Below are 14,645 nucleotides of genomic sequence, written 5' to 3'. Positions count from 1 at the left end.
TCCGCTCCCCTCCCCCACTGTCATTTAAAACCCAGCAAAATTGAAAAACACTTCCTCCCACAGAGCCGCCAGGCCTGTAGCCTCATCACTTTAACTCACTTTAGAGTCGATCTTTTTGAAGGCAGGGTCATCCTCATCTACCTCGAAGTAGATTTCTGTCGTGGTGATCGAGAGAGTCCCTTTGGCCACCACCACGGGAGCGATGAGCTGGGCGGGCGTGCTGAGGACCACTGGGCCTGAAAGACAAGGGCGCCGCAGTCAAGCTAAGTCCCTGGGCCTCTCTGGCCCCCGCCCAGGGGGTACCACGGGCTTTATTTTTAAAGGTGCACCACAAAGACGGTGCCTATGCGATGTAGCAAGTTCCTTTCCTGCGAGATAAGTAAGGTCAGCTTAGCTTTCACAATTACCTTAAAACGACACTAGAAATAAATACTTTTTATAAAAACCCAACAGGCCAGAGAACCCAATAAGTAACCCTTAGGAAATGAGTTTGCAACCTCCTCCTAGGAATCCTACAGGGTTGGCGAGACGCTGCGACCAACTAAAAAGTGCAGAACGGACTCTCCGAGGCCCGATTCTGCCCGGAGCACCCGAGGCGGCGGGCACTGCGGGGGGAACAGCCCTCGGTGACGCTCCGCGGACCGGCGGCCGAGCTCCCAGGGCCGGGCGCAGGGTGTGGGCAGGCGGGCTGGGAACGCGGACAGGCCGAGGCACTCCGGTGTGCGTCCTGCGGGGGATCACTATCGGTGTCCGGGGCGTGCACAGACACATACACGCGCACACACGGACATTAAATACATTTCTTATGTAGGAGAAAAAAAAAGATCGCATAGCAGTGATTTTTCTAACAGAGAACCAGTCAAAAGGTGATGAAATTGTTAAGACATTTGAACAAAACGATTCTCGGGAAAACGTCCGGAAAGTTCTAATTCTCTATTTTTTAAACTAGAGGAATTAAGCAAGCTGCAGCAAAAGATGTTTAGACAATGTGCCTACTAAGGTGCTGACTTCAAACCCCTTCCGTCGGAGTTAGAGCTGGGAGTTAAGAGTTCCGCAGGGTAGGCTAGTGCACGGGGTGGCTCAGCAGGTCGGTGAGGAGTCCCCGGAGGGCGGCACGGTTAGCTGGACCTCAGACAGGGAAATCAGAAATAACCGATCTTCTGCCAGGACGCACCACATCCCCTTCCACCCCCTCACTTGCATTTTTAGTCAAAGGAGCCACCAGAACAGCAAAGCAGCGATAAAAAGGGGGGTCCCTGTGGACAGCGAGGCCCTCACGGCCACGGCCACGGCCACGCGGGGGGCCGCCCGGGGACAGCCCGCAGGGACCGGCCCCGGGCCCTCAAAGCCGGCCTGTCTGCAGGGCCGGGCCGCGCTCGAAGGGGGCTGTGCAGCCAACGGTGCCGGCGGCAGCCTCCCCCGGACCGTGCCTGCCGCCCGGTCGCGAACACTGCAAACCCTCCGTTTGCTTTACGGCTCCCTCCCGGCCTGGGGCCGCGGCCGGAGCTTCCGCTTCGGAGCCGGCGGAGTCAGGGGTCCACCTCGGCTCCGGCTCCGGGAGGGTTTTCTTTCCAAAGGGCAGAGCGGTCGATCTGAAGCGCCACTTTAAAGACTCATCAATCTTAATCTAGGTTGCTCAAGTAATTATGCCTGAATCTCTTGTATGATTACAAGTGGGTTTGGGTTTCTATTCCCCAGGCCCTCCTTTGTGTTCATTGGAGGGTCGTGCGGGCGCTCGGAGGCGCCCCTGCCTCCCAGCCCAGCTCAGAATCCCCAAAGCCGGGCACCGACCGGCTCCCTTAACCCTTCCACCACCAGGGCTCCTCTGGACGCCACTCTTCCGTTTCCCTCCCGGAGAAACCCAGGTTCACTTTTGTTTAGAACAAGTTGAGAAAGTAGGTGATGTGATTCACATGAGAAACAAAGTATCTTCTTATTCACCGTTGGGCCTTGCTAAATAAAACCTTAGGAAAATCCTTATTGTAAACACAGAAGGATAGTGATTTCTGGTTTAATAGAGTTTTCTGGCAATTGGAGTCCAAGAATGGTAAAAAACATAAAAAATGGCAAACTGCTTTTTTCTCTTAAAAAGTAATTCAACAGATCCAAACAATTAAATTGGAAAAACTGAAAATATATCATGAAACACATTAAGAAAACCATACACACTGATTTACTAAAATATATTATGAATTTCAAATACAGTTCTGTAAACTTAACAGGTAACACATTTTCTCTACATGTTTCTCTGTGTTTCTGAAAGCACACTGCACTACCTTTTGATTTTACTCCCATCTTATTCTATTGAATTGCTATTTTCTGGGGGTTTATAAAAGGGCTTCAAAAGGGTCCTTCTTTAAGAAAGACACGTCATAAAATACTCAGCTTTAATAGTGTGTCATTTTTACCCTTGTCCCTTGGAAATACTAGTATTCAATTACAACTTTCAATTCCATGTTTAAAGAGCACTGAGTCTTTTTGTTGTAGCCTTCAGGAAGCAAACCAGTCACAGAGAGAATGCAGAGTTAATCCACTACAGCAATAGAGAGAGGGGATTATACATTAATCCTTTTTGGGAGAGCCTCATGATTTTAGGGATCTCATATTAAGATATTTATGTAATGCACAATCACAAACCAGTAGATCTTCCATCTGGAAGATGTGGATATTTGAAAGCCTCTATCCCTTTAAAAAAAAAAAAGTTAAACAGGGGCAGCATCTCTGGATGCAAGAGCAATGGTGATCCAGCAGGTTCTATTCTAGAAGATAAATTGGTAAAAAATTTAACCTTTAACTTTGATTACTGTAGTGAGTTGGGCACCTGAATGTAGATATAGTCAATCCAATCACTACTATAGCAATAAAAGGATAAAATATAATGTTATCAAAATATAATGTAGATATATTCAATCCAATCAATACTATAGCAATAAAAAAATAAAATACAATGCATATAAGTGACAAATAATAAAGTATGGTTAAACCAATGGATGGGACAAAACCTCCTCCCCTTATTGATGCCTATAATAGTTTAAAGCTGCATCATCTAAAGTGGTAATTAAAGAAAAATAAAAATAATTTACATTTTTGAATTGGGAATATAATGTTTAAGAAATCTTGATCCATTACTATTTTTGAAAGAAGGACAGGGATATAACTTTTCATTTTAATGCTAATTTAAAATCTGAATTAAAACAAAGGTCAATTCCCAAGCATAGTGCAAAGAATCTTTAAAAGAATAAATTCTCTTTAGAGCCATAGAGTCTTTAATCCGCTGAGATGGTAAACCTAGAGTAGAAAATAACATATGTTTTATATTTGAGAAGGGAACTATTCATGAAATATATTTTAAAAGTAGAATGTTAAAAAAAACACTTATGGGTTTGGATGAATTTACTGAAAACAAAATTCTAAGCCTAGAAATCTTAATACATCAAATTTTTAATAGAACTTTATAGTTTACAAAATCATTTTACATACAATTTATAGTTCAATATTCACAATTTTCAGCTTGAATGTGAGAATATCCTCTTGCCCAAAGACCACCAGAAACACATCTGTAATTGAAAAAATTGCGTTTGTTGCTCATTGCAACAAGGGTGACATAGGAAATGGTGTGACTTAGCAAGTGGGTGTTGGAAGGACTTCCTATAGGATTTGGGCTTTGGTTAAATGATTTTGGGAAGGGTTCAAGGAAGGAAGCAGGACTTTATTCTGGATTGGACGCTGTCAGGAAGCAGGGATAATTCTGATTGGGTGTCTTAATAAATCTTATCTAAAGGGAGGGAGAACTAGATCAAAGCAGCTGCAATTGGCAAAGAAGTAGCAGTCACTCGTATTATTAGCCAGATGAGGAGATGTTCAATATTTAGGTAGTATGCAGAATGAACTTGTTTTTGTCTGGTTGTTTTTGCCTCACATCCTCATCACGTGACCTTGCCTGATGTTGGTGTTCTGTGAGGCTCTGTCCAAAAGGAGAACACCATGGTCTAGCTATGAGCTCCAGGTCAACTCCCAACAATACCAAGGCCTCCATTTTAAGGGCCAGGCCACTTTCCAGAGGTCAGGGGCTGCTTTCCTTCTTCTCAGACACCAGGAATTAATCATTTTGGGGGAAGGGGAGTCAATAGCATTCTAGCAATTAAAAGGCAATTTATTCTGACAGGTGTGAGGTGATACCTCATTGTCATTTTAATTTGCATCTCTCTGATGATTAGTGACATTGAGCATTTTTTCATATGTCTCTTGGCCAACTACCATCAACAAACCACAAATGCTGGCAAGGATGTGGAGAAAAGGGAACCCTAGTACATTGCTGGTGGAAATGCAGACTGGTGCAGCCACTAAACAAATTCCTCAAAAAATTAAATATGGAACTGCCATTTGACCCAGTGACTTCACTTCTAGGAATATATCCTAAGAAACCCGAAACACTAATAAGAAAAAATATAAGCATCCCTATGTTCATAGCAATGCAGTTTACAATAGTGAAGGTCTGGAAATAGCCCAAGTGCCCATCAGTAAATGAATGGATTAAAAAACAACAACTGGGGGGAATGAAGATGGCGACCGGCAAGAAGGTAGGGAGGGAAAGTGTGTGAGAGAGTGAGGGAGCGATAGAGGAGTGTGTGGACATGAGTGGTGTGTGTGTGAGCTAGGGACAGTTAGATCCTGCAGGTCTTCCAAGGGGCTGCCAAACCGGGCAGTCTTAGACAGTAAAACCCCGCTGCCACCGCAAACACTCTGGGGGCGGCCAGTGCGGGCACAGAGACCACGCCATCTTGAAGAACAGAACTGCTTGAGACTAGGATCCTAATCTCGCCACCACCCAATCTGGTCTCAGAAGCAAACCGGGACCCCACAGCCACTAGGATAAAAGACCTGCAACCACAGCTGCAGACCCATGGACACCAAGACCCCAGGCAACCCAGCCGCAGATTTCTGTGAGTCACAGAGCCAATCCCCCTCTCCGCTGGCCTGTGGCAGTGGCTTGGAACTGCCAGACCCTCTCCATGCAAACAGGCCTCCTGCCCACACATAGCAGCAGTGGCTCTACCTGAATTTGAGCCTGGATGCATGGACATGGGAAGTTTGTTTCCCCTATCAGACCCCACGCCCACACAGGGAGGCTGTGCTGAATTTGAGCCTGGGTACGCGATCTTGGGGAGTTTGTTTCCCACAACCAGACCCTGCACCCACACAGGGAGACTGCACTGATTTTGAGCCTGGATGTGTGAACTTGGGGAATTTGTTTCCAGCAGCACACACCTGCACGACCAGACCCCATGCTCACACAGGGAGGCTGTGCTGAATTTGAGCCTGGGCGCGCGAACTCGGGGAGTTTGTTTCCCACGACCTGACCCCATACCCACACAGGGGGGCTGCACTGAATTTGAGCCTGGGTGCACGGACATGGGGACTTTGTTTCCCGCAGTGCACACCAGCGTGACCAGACTCCACACCCACAAAGGGCGGCAGTGCCACCTGACTTTGATTCAGGGCAAGCACACACGGAAGGCTGTTTTCCGCAGGGCAGGAGTGGACCTCCTGCCAACACAGTGCAACTGTGCAACCCGGTCCCCCAAGCAGACCGGGGACCCTCTGCATGAGAGGCAGCACTGAGCACCAGTGACTTGACTCTGTTTCTCATCGTGTGTGCCCGGGATCACTAATTCCCAGTGCATTCACACTAAGAGCCAGTGACGCCAATTCTTGGTGCCTGCGCACACAGGGACCCTGATTTTCGGCCCCAGGCTGCACCAAGCAACAGAGACTCTGATACTTGATTTTCAGCATGGACACAGAGGGTCTCTGACTCCTGACATACACTAGGGGACTCAGATTTTTGGCACATGCCAGCGGGGTCTCTGTTCAAGCGTGGCACAGGCGGGGTGCCTGATTCTAGGTGTGCACATGAGGCCACATTAACTGCCAGAGACTCTGATCCTGGGTGAGTGTGGATCCCACCAACCCACAGCAGCCACACATCTGGTGTCGGAGCTCTTCAGTGACACTCGGGGGGTGCGAAGCTCCCACTGCACATGGCCCAGACCCCTGCAACTTGACATTTGAACCTTCTGGTGATAGTTAGAATGGGGAGACAACGAAACAATCCCCTGAGGAAAGAAAATGAGGAATCGCCAAGAAAGAAAATAAGTGAAATGGAAGCATGCAACATGACAGAAAAAGAATTGAGAGTAATGGTTGTACAGTTCATACACCAGATGAATGAGAAAATCAACCTATGCAAAAATCAGGAAGAAATGAAAAGTGATATAGCTACAATCAAGAACACCATGGAAGGTTTCAACAGTAGACTACAAGAAGCAGAGGGCTGAATTAGTGAGTTAGAAGATAAGGTACAGAAACAAGCCCAATCTGCTCTGTGTCTGCTCAGAAACAAGCCCAATCTGAACAGCAACTAAAGAAAAAAAGTAAAAAACAGGGGGAGAGCCTAAGGGAGCCTTGGGACAATGCAAAACGAACTAACATACGTATAATAGGGCTGCCAGAAGGACAAGAAGAGCAGCAAGGATTAGAAAATCTATTTGAATAAATACTGATAGAAAACTTCCCTGATATGGGGAAGAAAAAAGTTACACAAGTACAAAGAGTCCCAAGCAAGATGAATCCCAAAAGACCCACACCAAGACACATCATAATTACAATGGCAAATGAAAACGACAAAGAGAGAATCATAAAGGCTGCAAGAGAGAGACAGGGAGTTACCTACAAAGAATCCCCCATCAGATTATCAAATGATTTCTCAACAGAAACACATCAAGCTAGAAGGGAATGGAAGGAGATATATAAAGTGATGCAGAGAAAAGGAATGATTCCAAGAATACTCTATCCAGCAAGACTATCAATCAAAATTGAAGGGGAAATCAGGAGCTTCCCAGACAAAAAAGGGCTAAGGGATTTTATCACTACAAAGCCAACAATGCAAGAAATGATAAAGGGAATGCTGAGAAAAGAAGAAATGGAAAGGGAGGAAGGAACACAGGCATAAAATACAGAAATGGCTACAAACAAGTACCTATAAATAATAACATTAAACATAAATGGATCAAATGCATCAATCAAAAGTCATGGAGTGACTGAATGGATAAGAAAACATGACCCATATATATGCTGTCTACAGTAGACCCACCTCAGAACGAGGGACTCACACAGACTGAATGTGAAGTGATAGAAAAAGATCAGGGAAATAGAAATGAAAAAAAGGCTGGGGTAGCAATACTTACATCTTAGAACACAGACCTGAAAGTGAAGACCATAACATGAGACAAGGAAGGCCACTTCCTAATTCTACAGGGATCGATACAAGAAGAGGATATAACTCTGGTAAACATTTGTGCAACCAATGCAGGAACACCCAAATACATAAAAAAAAAACAAAAACTTCTGGAAGATATCAGGGGTGAGATAGACAGCAACACAGTCATAGTGGGAGACTTTAATACCCCATTAACATCACTGGATAAATCCTCTAGACAAAAAATTAGCAAAGAAACTTCAATCCTAAATGACTCACTAAATCAGATGGACTAAATCGACATCTTTAGAACATTCCACCCCAAAACTATGGAATATATGTTCTTCTCAAGCGCACATGGGACATTTTCAAAGATAGACCACATATTGGGACACAGGCAAAGTCTCTCCAAATTCAAGAGGATTGAAATCATATCAAACATCTTCACAGATTACAATGACATAAAATTAGAAATCAACTACAATAGAAGCAATCACAAAAAATTCAAACACTTGGAGGCTGAATAGCGTACTATTAAACAATGAGTGGGTTACCAAAAAGATCAAAGAAGAAATAAAACAAATCCTGGAAACACACGACAATGAAAACACAACAATCCAAAATCTCTGGGACACAGTGAAAGCAATCCTGAGAGGGAAGTTCATAGCATTACAGGCCCACCTCAAAAAACAAGAAAAACTGATAATAAACCACCTAACTCTGTAACTTGGAGAATTAGAAAGAGAGCAAAAAGAAAAGCCCAGAGTGAGCAGAAGGAAGAAAATCATGAAGATCAGAGCGGAAATAAATGACATAGAGACCAAAATAACAATACAAAAGATAAATGAAACCAAGAGCTGTATCTTTGAAAGGATAAACAAGATTGATGAACCTCTAGCCAGGCTCACCAAGAAGCAAAGAGAGAGGACTCAAATAAACAAAATCAGAAATGAAAAAGGTGAAATAACAACAGACCCCACAGATATACAAAGAATCATAAAAAAATACTATGAGCAACTCTACTCCAACAAACTGGTCAACCTAGAAGAAACTGACATATTCCTAAAAACATAGGACCTTCCAAAACTCAACCAGGAGGAATCAAAAAATCTGAATAGGCCGATAACTATGGAGGAAATTGAAGCAGTAATCAAAAAACTTCCAACAAACAAAAGCCCTGGACCAGACGGCTTCTCAGGGGAGTTTTACCAAACATTCAAAGAAGAAATAAAACCTATCTTCCTCAGACTATTCCAAAAAATTCAAGAGGAAGGAGCACTTCCAAGCTCATTCTACAAAGCCAGCATTACCCTAATCCCAAAACCAGATAAAGACGATACAAAGAAAGAGAATGACAGGCCAATATCTCTCATGAACAGAGATGCCAAAATGCTCAACAAAATTCTAGCAAATCGAATCAAGCATTACATTAGAAAGATCATACACCATGACCAAGTGGGATTTATTCTGGGTGTGCAAGGATGGTAAAATATCCGCAAATCAATAAATGCGATACACCATATAAACAAACTGAGAGATTAAAACCTATAATTATATCTATTGATGCAGAAAAAGCATTTGACAAAATCCAACACCCTTTCTTGATAAAAACCCTCAACAAGGTGGGAATAGAAGGATCATGCCTCAACATAATAAAAGCCATATATGACAAATCCACAGCCAACATCATACTCAATGGGCAAAAACTAAAACCATTTCCACTAAGAACAGGAATAAGACAGGGATGCCCACTCTCACCACTCCTGTTTGACATAGTACTGGAAGTACTAGCCATGGCGATCAGACAAGAAGAAGAAATAAAAGGCATCCAAATAGGAAAAGAAGAAGTAAAATTGTCCTTATTCTCAGATGACATGATATTGTACATAGAAAACCCCAAAGACTCCATCAAAAAACTACTAGACTTTATAAATGAATTCATGAATGTAACAGGTTACAAAATTAACACCCAGAAGTCTATGGCTTTTCTATACACCAATAATGAACTCACAGAAAGAGAAATTTAAAAAGCAATCCCATTTACCATTGCAACAAAAAATTAAGATACCTAGGAATAAATTTAACCAAGGAGATAAAGGACCTGTACTCAGAAAATTTCAGAACACTAAAAAAAGAGACAGAGGAAGACATGAACAAATGGAAGAACATACCATGTTCATTGATTGGTAGAATCAACATCATTAAAATGTCCATATTACCCAAAGCAATCTATAAATTCAATGCAATTCCCATTAAAATACCAACGGCATACTTCAAAGACCTAGAACAAACTCTCTGAAAATTCATCTGGAATAAAAAAAGACCCCGAATAGTTGTAGCAATCCTTAGAAAGAAGAACAAAGTAGGAGGGATCTCAATACCAGATATTAAGATGTATTACAAAGCCACTCTTCTCAAAACTGCCTGGTACTGGCACAAGAACAGACATATAGACCAATGGAACAGAACCGAGAACCCAGAAATTGACTCAAACAACTATGCCCAATTAATATGAGACAACGGAGGCAAGAATATTCAGTGGAGTCAAGACAGTCTCTCCAATAAATGGTGTTGGGAAATTTGGTCAGACACATGCAAAAAAATGAAACTAGACCACCAACTTACAACATACACAAAAATAAACTCAAAATGGATAAAGCACTTAAACATAAGATGGGAAACAATAAAAATATTACAGGAATCCACAGGCAACAAAATCTTACGTATATGCCAAAGCAATATCTTCATCGATACTGCTCCTAGGTCAATGGAAACTAAAGAGAAAATAAACAAATGGGTCGACATCAAAATAAAAAGCTTCTGCACAGGAAAAGAAACCATCAGCCCTAACTGGTTTGGCTCAGTGGATAGAGCATCGGCCTGTGGACTCAAAGGTCCCAGGTTCGATTCCAGTCAAGGGCATGTACCTTGTTGTGGGCACATCCCCAGTAGCAGGTGTGCAGGAGGCAGCTGATCGATGTTTCTCTCTCATCGATGTTTCTAACTCTCTATCCCTCTCCCTTCCTCTCTGTAAAAAATCAATAAAATGTATTTTAAAAAATAAAAAAATAAAAAATAAAAGAAACCATCAGCAAAACAACAAGAAAGCCCACTGCATGGGAGAACATATTTGCCAATGTTATCTCTAATAAGGGTTTAATCCCCAAAATTTACAGGAAACTTATACTACTTAACAAAAGGAAGATAAACAACCCAATCAAAAAATGGGCAAAGGATCTAAGTAGATACTTTTTGAAAGAGGACATTCAGAAAGCCAAGAGACATATGAAAACATGCTCAAAGTCACTAATCATCTGAGAGATGCAAATCAAAACAACAATGCGGTACCATCTCACACCTGTCAGAATGGCTATCATCAACATCAACAAACAAGTGCTGGAGAGGATGCAGAGAAAAAGGAACCCTCCTTCACTGCTGGTGGGAATGCAGACTGGTGCAGCCACTGTGGAAAACAGTATGGTGTTTCCTCAAAAAAATTAAAAATGGAACTGCCATTTGACCTAGTAATACCACTTGTAGGAATATATCCCAAGAAAACAGAAACACCTATCAGAAAGGATATATGCACCCCTATGTTCATAGCAGCACAATTTACAATAGCTAAGCTTTGAAAACAGCCTAAATGCCCATCAGCTGATGAATGGATTAGAAAACTGTGGTACATCTGCACAATGGAATACTATGCTGCTATAAAAAGAAGGAATTCTTACCATTTGCAACAGCATGGATGGAACTGGAGAGCATTATGCTAAGTGAAATAAGCCAGTCAGTGAAAGAAAAATACCACATGATCTCACTCATTTATGGATAATAAAAACATTATAAACTGATGAACATAAATAGATACAGAGGCAGAGAAGCATCAAACAGACCGTCAAACTACAGCAGGAAGGCTGGGGAGGTTTGGGGGGGGGGGGTGAGATAAGAGATCAACCAAAGGACTTGTATGCATGCATATAAGCATAAGCAATGGATGCAAAACATGGGGCGGGGGGGGAGAATGGGGGGGTTAGGGCATGTGCTGAGGGGTAGCGGAGGCTGGAGAAAGGTCAATTGGGAAAAAAAGGAGACCTATGTACTATTATTTGTAATACTTTAAACAATAAAATAAAGAGAGAAAAAATTAAATCTCCACCTTTGCTATACCAAAAATAAAAAATAAAAAATAAACAACAACTGGGATACATTTACACCATGGAACACAATGCAGCTGTAAAATAAAAAGATCTCTTACCCTTTGAGACAGTTGTAGAGTGACCTGGAGAGTATTATGCTAAGTGAAATAAGCCAGTCAGAGAAAGACAAGTATCACATGATCTCAATCATATGTAGAATCTAATGAACAAAATAAACGGATGAACAAAATAGATCCAGAGACACAGAAGCATGGAACAGACTGAGGAATCTCAGAGGGAAGGCTGAGGGGACTGAGGGGGGGGGGGGGGGAGAGATTAACCAAAAACCTTATATGCATAAACCATAGACAGAGACAATAGTGTGGTGAAGGCTTAGGGGAGGGGGGGATGGGTACAGAGTGGAGGGGGTCAATAGGAGAGGGAAGTGGACATCTGTAATACTTTCAACAATAAAGATAAATTTTTAAAAGGCAATTTATGGCAATTAAATTTTCAATATAAAGAACAAAAAGGAATCTATATATATAAAAGCCTAATATGCAAATTGTCCCCTCGGGAGTTTGACCAGGAGACTGGGAGTTTGATCGCTCACTATGACATGAGTTGACCACCAGGGGGCAGCACATAACAAAGGAAGGCCCCTGCCGGCAGCCAGAAGGCCCCGATCAGCCCTGATCTCCGGCCAGGCCTAGGGACCCTACCCATGCACGAATTTCATTCCCTGGGCCTCTAGTGGGTTAATATTTGTTCATATCTATATATAAAGAGGTAATATGCTAAAGGATCCTAAAGGTGTCGCAGTAATGACCAATTTGCATATTGACAGACCAGCAGGAGGCTGCATGCACATCAGGGGGACTTGTGTGAGGCTTGCTTCCCTGCCTCAGGCCTGGGGTCCTGTTTCTCTCCCGGGCGCCTGTGCCGACAAACCCCCAGAACACTGCACCCCATCCAAGAGCACACTGCCCGGGGATGCCACCAACCTCCCCCTGACGTGGGGGGCGCCAAGGGGCGACACCCGCATGGCAGAAGGCCAGCTCTCGGGGTGCGGTTGGCAAACGCCCACCGGGGGGTGCGAGCATCGTCGGTGACCCCCCGGAGGGGTCGCACATGCAAATCAAGAGGGTGTGGACCCAACACAAAGAAAGTGCCCGGGTGTGACGACAGAGAGTGGACGTCAAGGTAAGGCACGGGACCTGGACAGACCACCGGGGTAAACAACGTGGGGTCCCACTGCCACAGACCACAGGGCGGCCCTGCGATGCCCCGGGTGCGGTCTATCGTCCCAAGGGCACAGCCTCGAAGCCTCCTCCCACCGCGCGGACCGGCCCCGCCCCGTGGAGACCACAGGCGACCCTCACACCACAGGGAAGCTGCAGCGGCTTTCTCCAGCCGCCCATCCACTCATCTGCCTGTCCAACCTGGACAGGGGCTCGCATCCTGGGCGGAATGCCCCCCAAGGACAAGCTGGGCCCCGACCGTGCCTGTGAATTCCGGAGGGGAGCGGACGGAGAGCCGCTCGAGGCGTGGGAGTGGGCGGGGGGGGGGGGGGGGGGGCAGGAAAGGCCTCCATGTCCCACCACCTCCAGCACTCAGCGGGAGAAAAGCCTCGCACGTGCACGAATGCACACACGTGCGCAGTAACAGAGCGGTCCCCACGATGGGTGCCGGCCTGGCCGGCTGGACCCTCCCCAAATTTGGAGGGGAAGGCACGGGCCACAGTAGGCAAGACACAGCTGCGACCATGCTCGGCCCCTCAAAGCCGGTATGAGAGGGGCCAAGTGCCCAAGCAGGCGGCTACAGGTCTCAGAGAGGAAAGCAGTCAGTACTAAGACAGGACAAAAAGTATAGAATTTTTTTTTCATTTTAATTTCTTTATTGATTGAGGTATTACATATTTGTCCTCATCCCTGCATTACCTTCCCCCCTCCCCACACTCATACCCTCACCCCCCTGTTGTCTTTGTCCACTAGTTAGACTTATATGCATGCATACAAGTCCTTTGGTTGATCTCTTCCCCTTACCCCCACCCTCCCCTACCTTCCCTCTGAGGTTTGATGGTCTGATTGATGCTTCTCTGTCTCTGGATCTGCTTTTGTTCATCAGTTTATGTTGTTCATTATTTCCCATAGATGAGTGAGATCATGTGATATTTATCTTTCTCTGACTGGCTTATTTCACTTAGCATAATGCTCTCCAGTTCCATCTATGTTGTTGCAAATGGTAGGAATTCCTTCTTTTTTAGTGCAGCATAATATTCCATTGTGTATATGTATGGCTATCATCAACAAATCAACAAACGACAAATGTTGGCGAGGATGCGGAGAAAAAGGAACTCTGGTGCACTGCTGGTAGAAATGCATATTGGTGCAGCCACTTTGGAGAACAGTATGGAGTTTCCTCAAAAAACTGAAAATGGAACTCCCATTTGACCCAGTAATACCATTTCTAGGAATATATCCCAAGAAGCTAGAAACATCAATCAGAAAGGATATATGCACCCCTATGTTCATAGCAGCACAATTTACCATAGCTAAGATTTGGAAACAGCCTAAGTGCCCATCAGCAGATGAGTGGATTAAAAGCTTAGAATTTTTAATTAGCCTGTAAAAAGAGTAAAAGAGTGAGGGAGGAGAGGGGAGAATGGGGAAGAAGGGAAGGAGGGAGGGAAGAACTTTATAAAGGAGTCAGTAGAGAGCAGAGTTAAAGAAGGAAAGAGGATGTGTGAGTGAACTGTAGGAGCTATAATGAAAACCAAGTATAGTTTTGTACTGGGGACAGATTTTAAAAGTAGGAGTCAGAAAAGAAAAAAGATAAATGATAGTGAATAATTAGGCAGGTAGATAGATAGATATATTTAAAGAGTGGAAGTAAGTAGAGAATAATGCATGGGAAAGTTCGGATGAGAGAGAAAGAGGGAGGGAAGAAAAGTTTTAAAGGGGAGCCAGTAGAGCTTAAAAAGGAGAATGGGAAGAAGGAAGAAATGGGGGAGGGAGGGAGCAAAGCAGGTCTGAGGGAGGAAGTGAAGAAAAAAATTAAGGTGGGAAGGAAGGAAAAGGGGAGGAAAGAATAGGGTAAAGGAAAGAAGGAATGTGGGGAGGGAGGAAGGGTAGGAGAAAGATGGGAAGAAGGATGATGGAACAGAAGTAGGAAATAAGGAGGAAAGAAATGTTTATAAATGATGAATAAGTAGGAAAAAGTGTTACATAAAGGAGAGAAAAAAATTGTGT

General features: G+C 44.0%; 1 protein-coding gene across 5 annotated transcripts in view; it reads right to left on the bottom strand.

The window, feature by feature from the left end:
* Positions 1 to 14,645, bottom strand: part of NBEA (neurobeachin) — an 873,840-nt gene that overhangs the window by 262,517 nt on the left and 596,678 nt on the right. For all 5 annotated transcript variants that reach the window (XM_079778900.1, XM_079778901.1, XM_079778902.1 and 2 more), the window contains one exon: positions 100 to 236. In XM_079778900.1, the coding sequence (XP_079635026.1) occupies positions 100 to 236 (137 nt within the window). The remainder of the gene's footprint in view (positions 1 to 99; positions 237 to 14,645) is intronic.

This window comes from Cnephaeus nilssonii, assembly GCF_951640355.1.
Source record: "Cnephaeus nilssonii genome assembly, chromosome: 8".
Classification (NCBI taxonomy): Eukaryota; Metazoa; Chordata; class Mammalia; order Chiroptera; family Vespertilionidae; genus Cnephaeus; species Cnephaeus nilssonii.
This window is presented reverse-complemented; position numbering and strand designations above follow the sequence as displayed.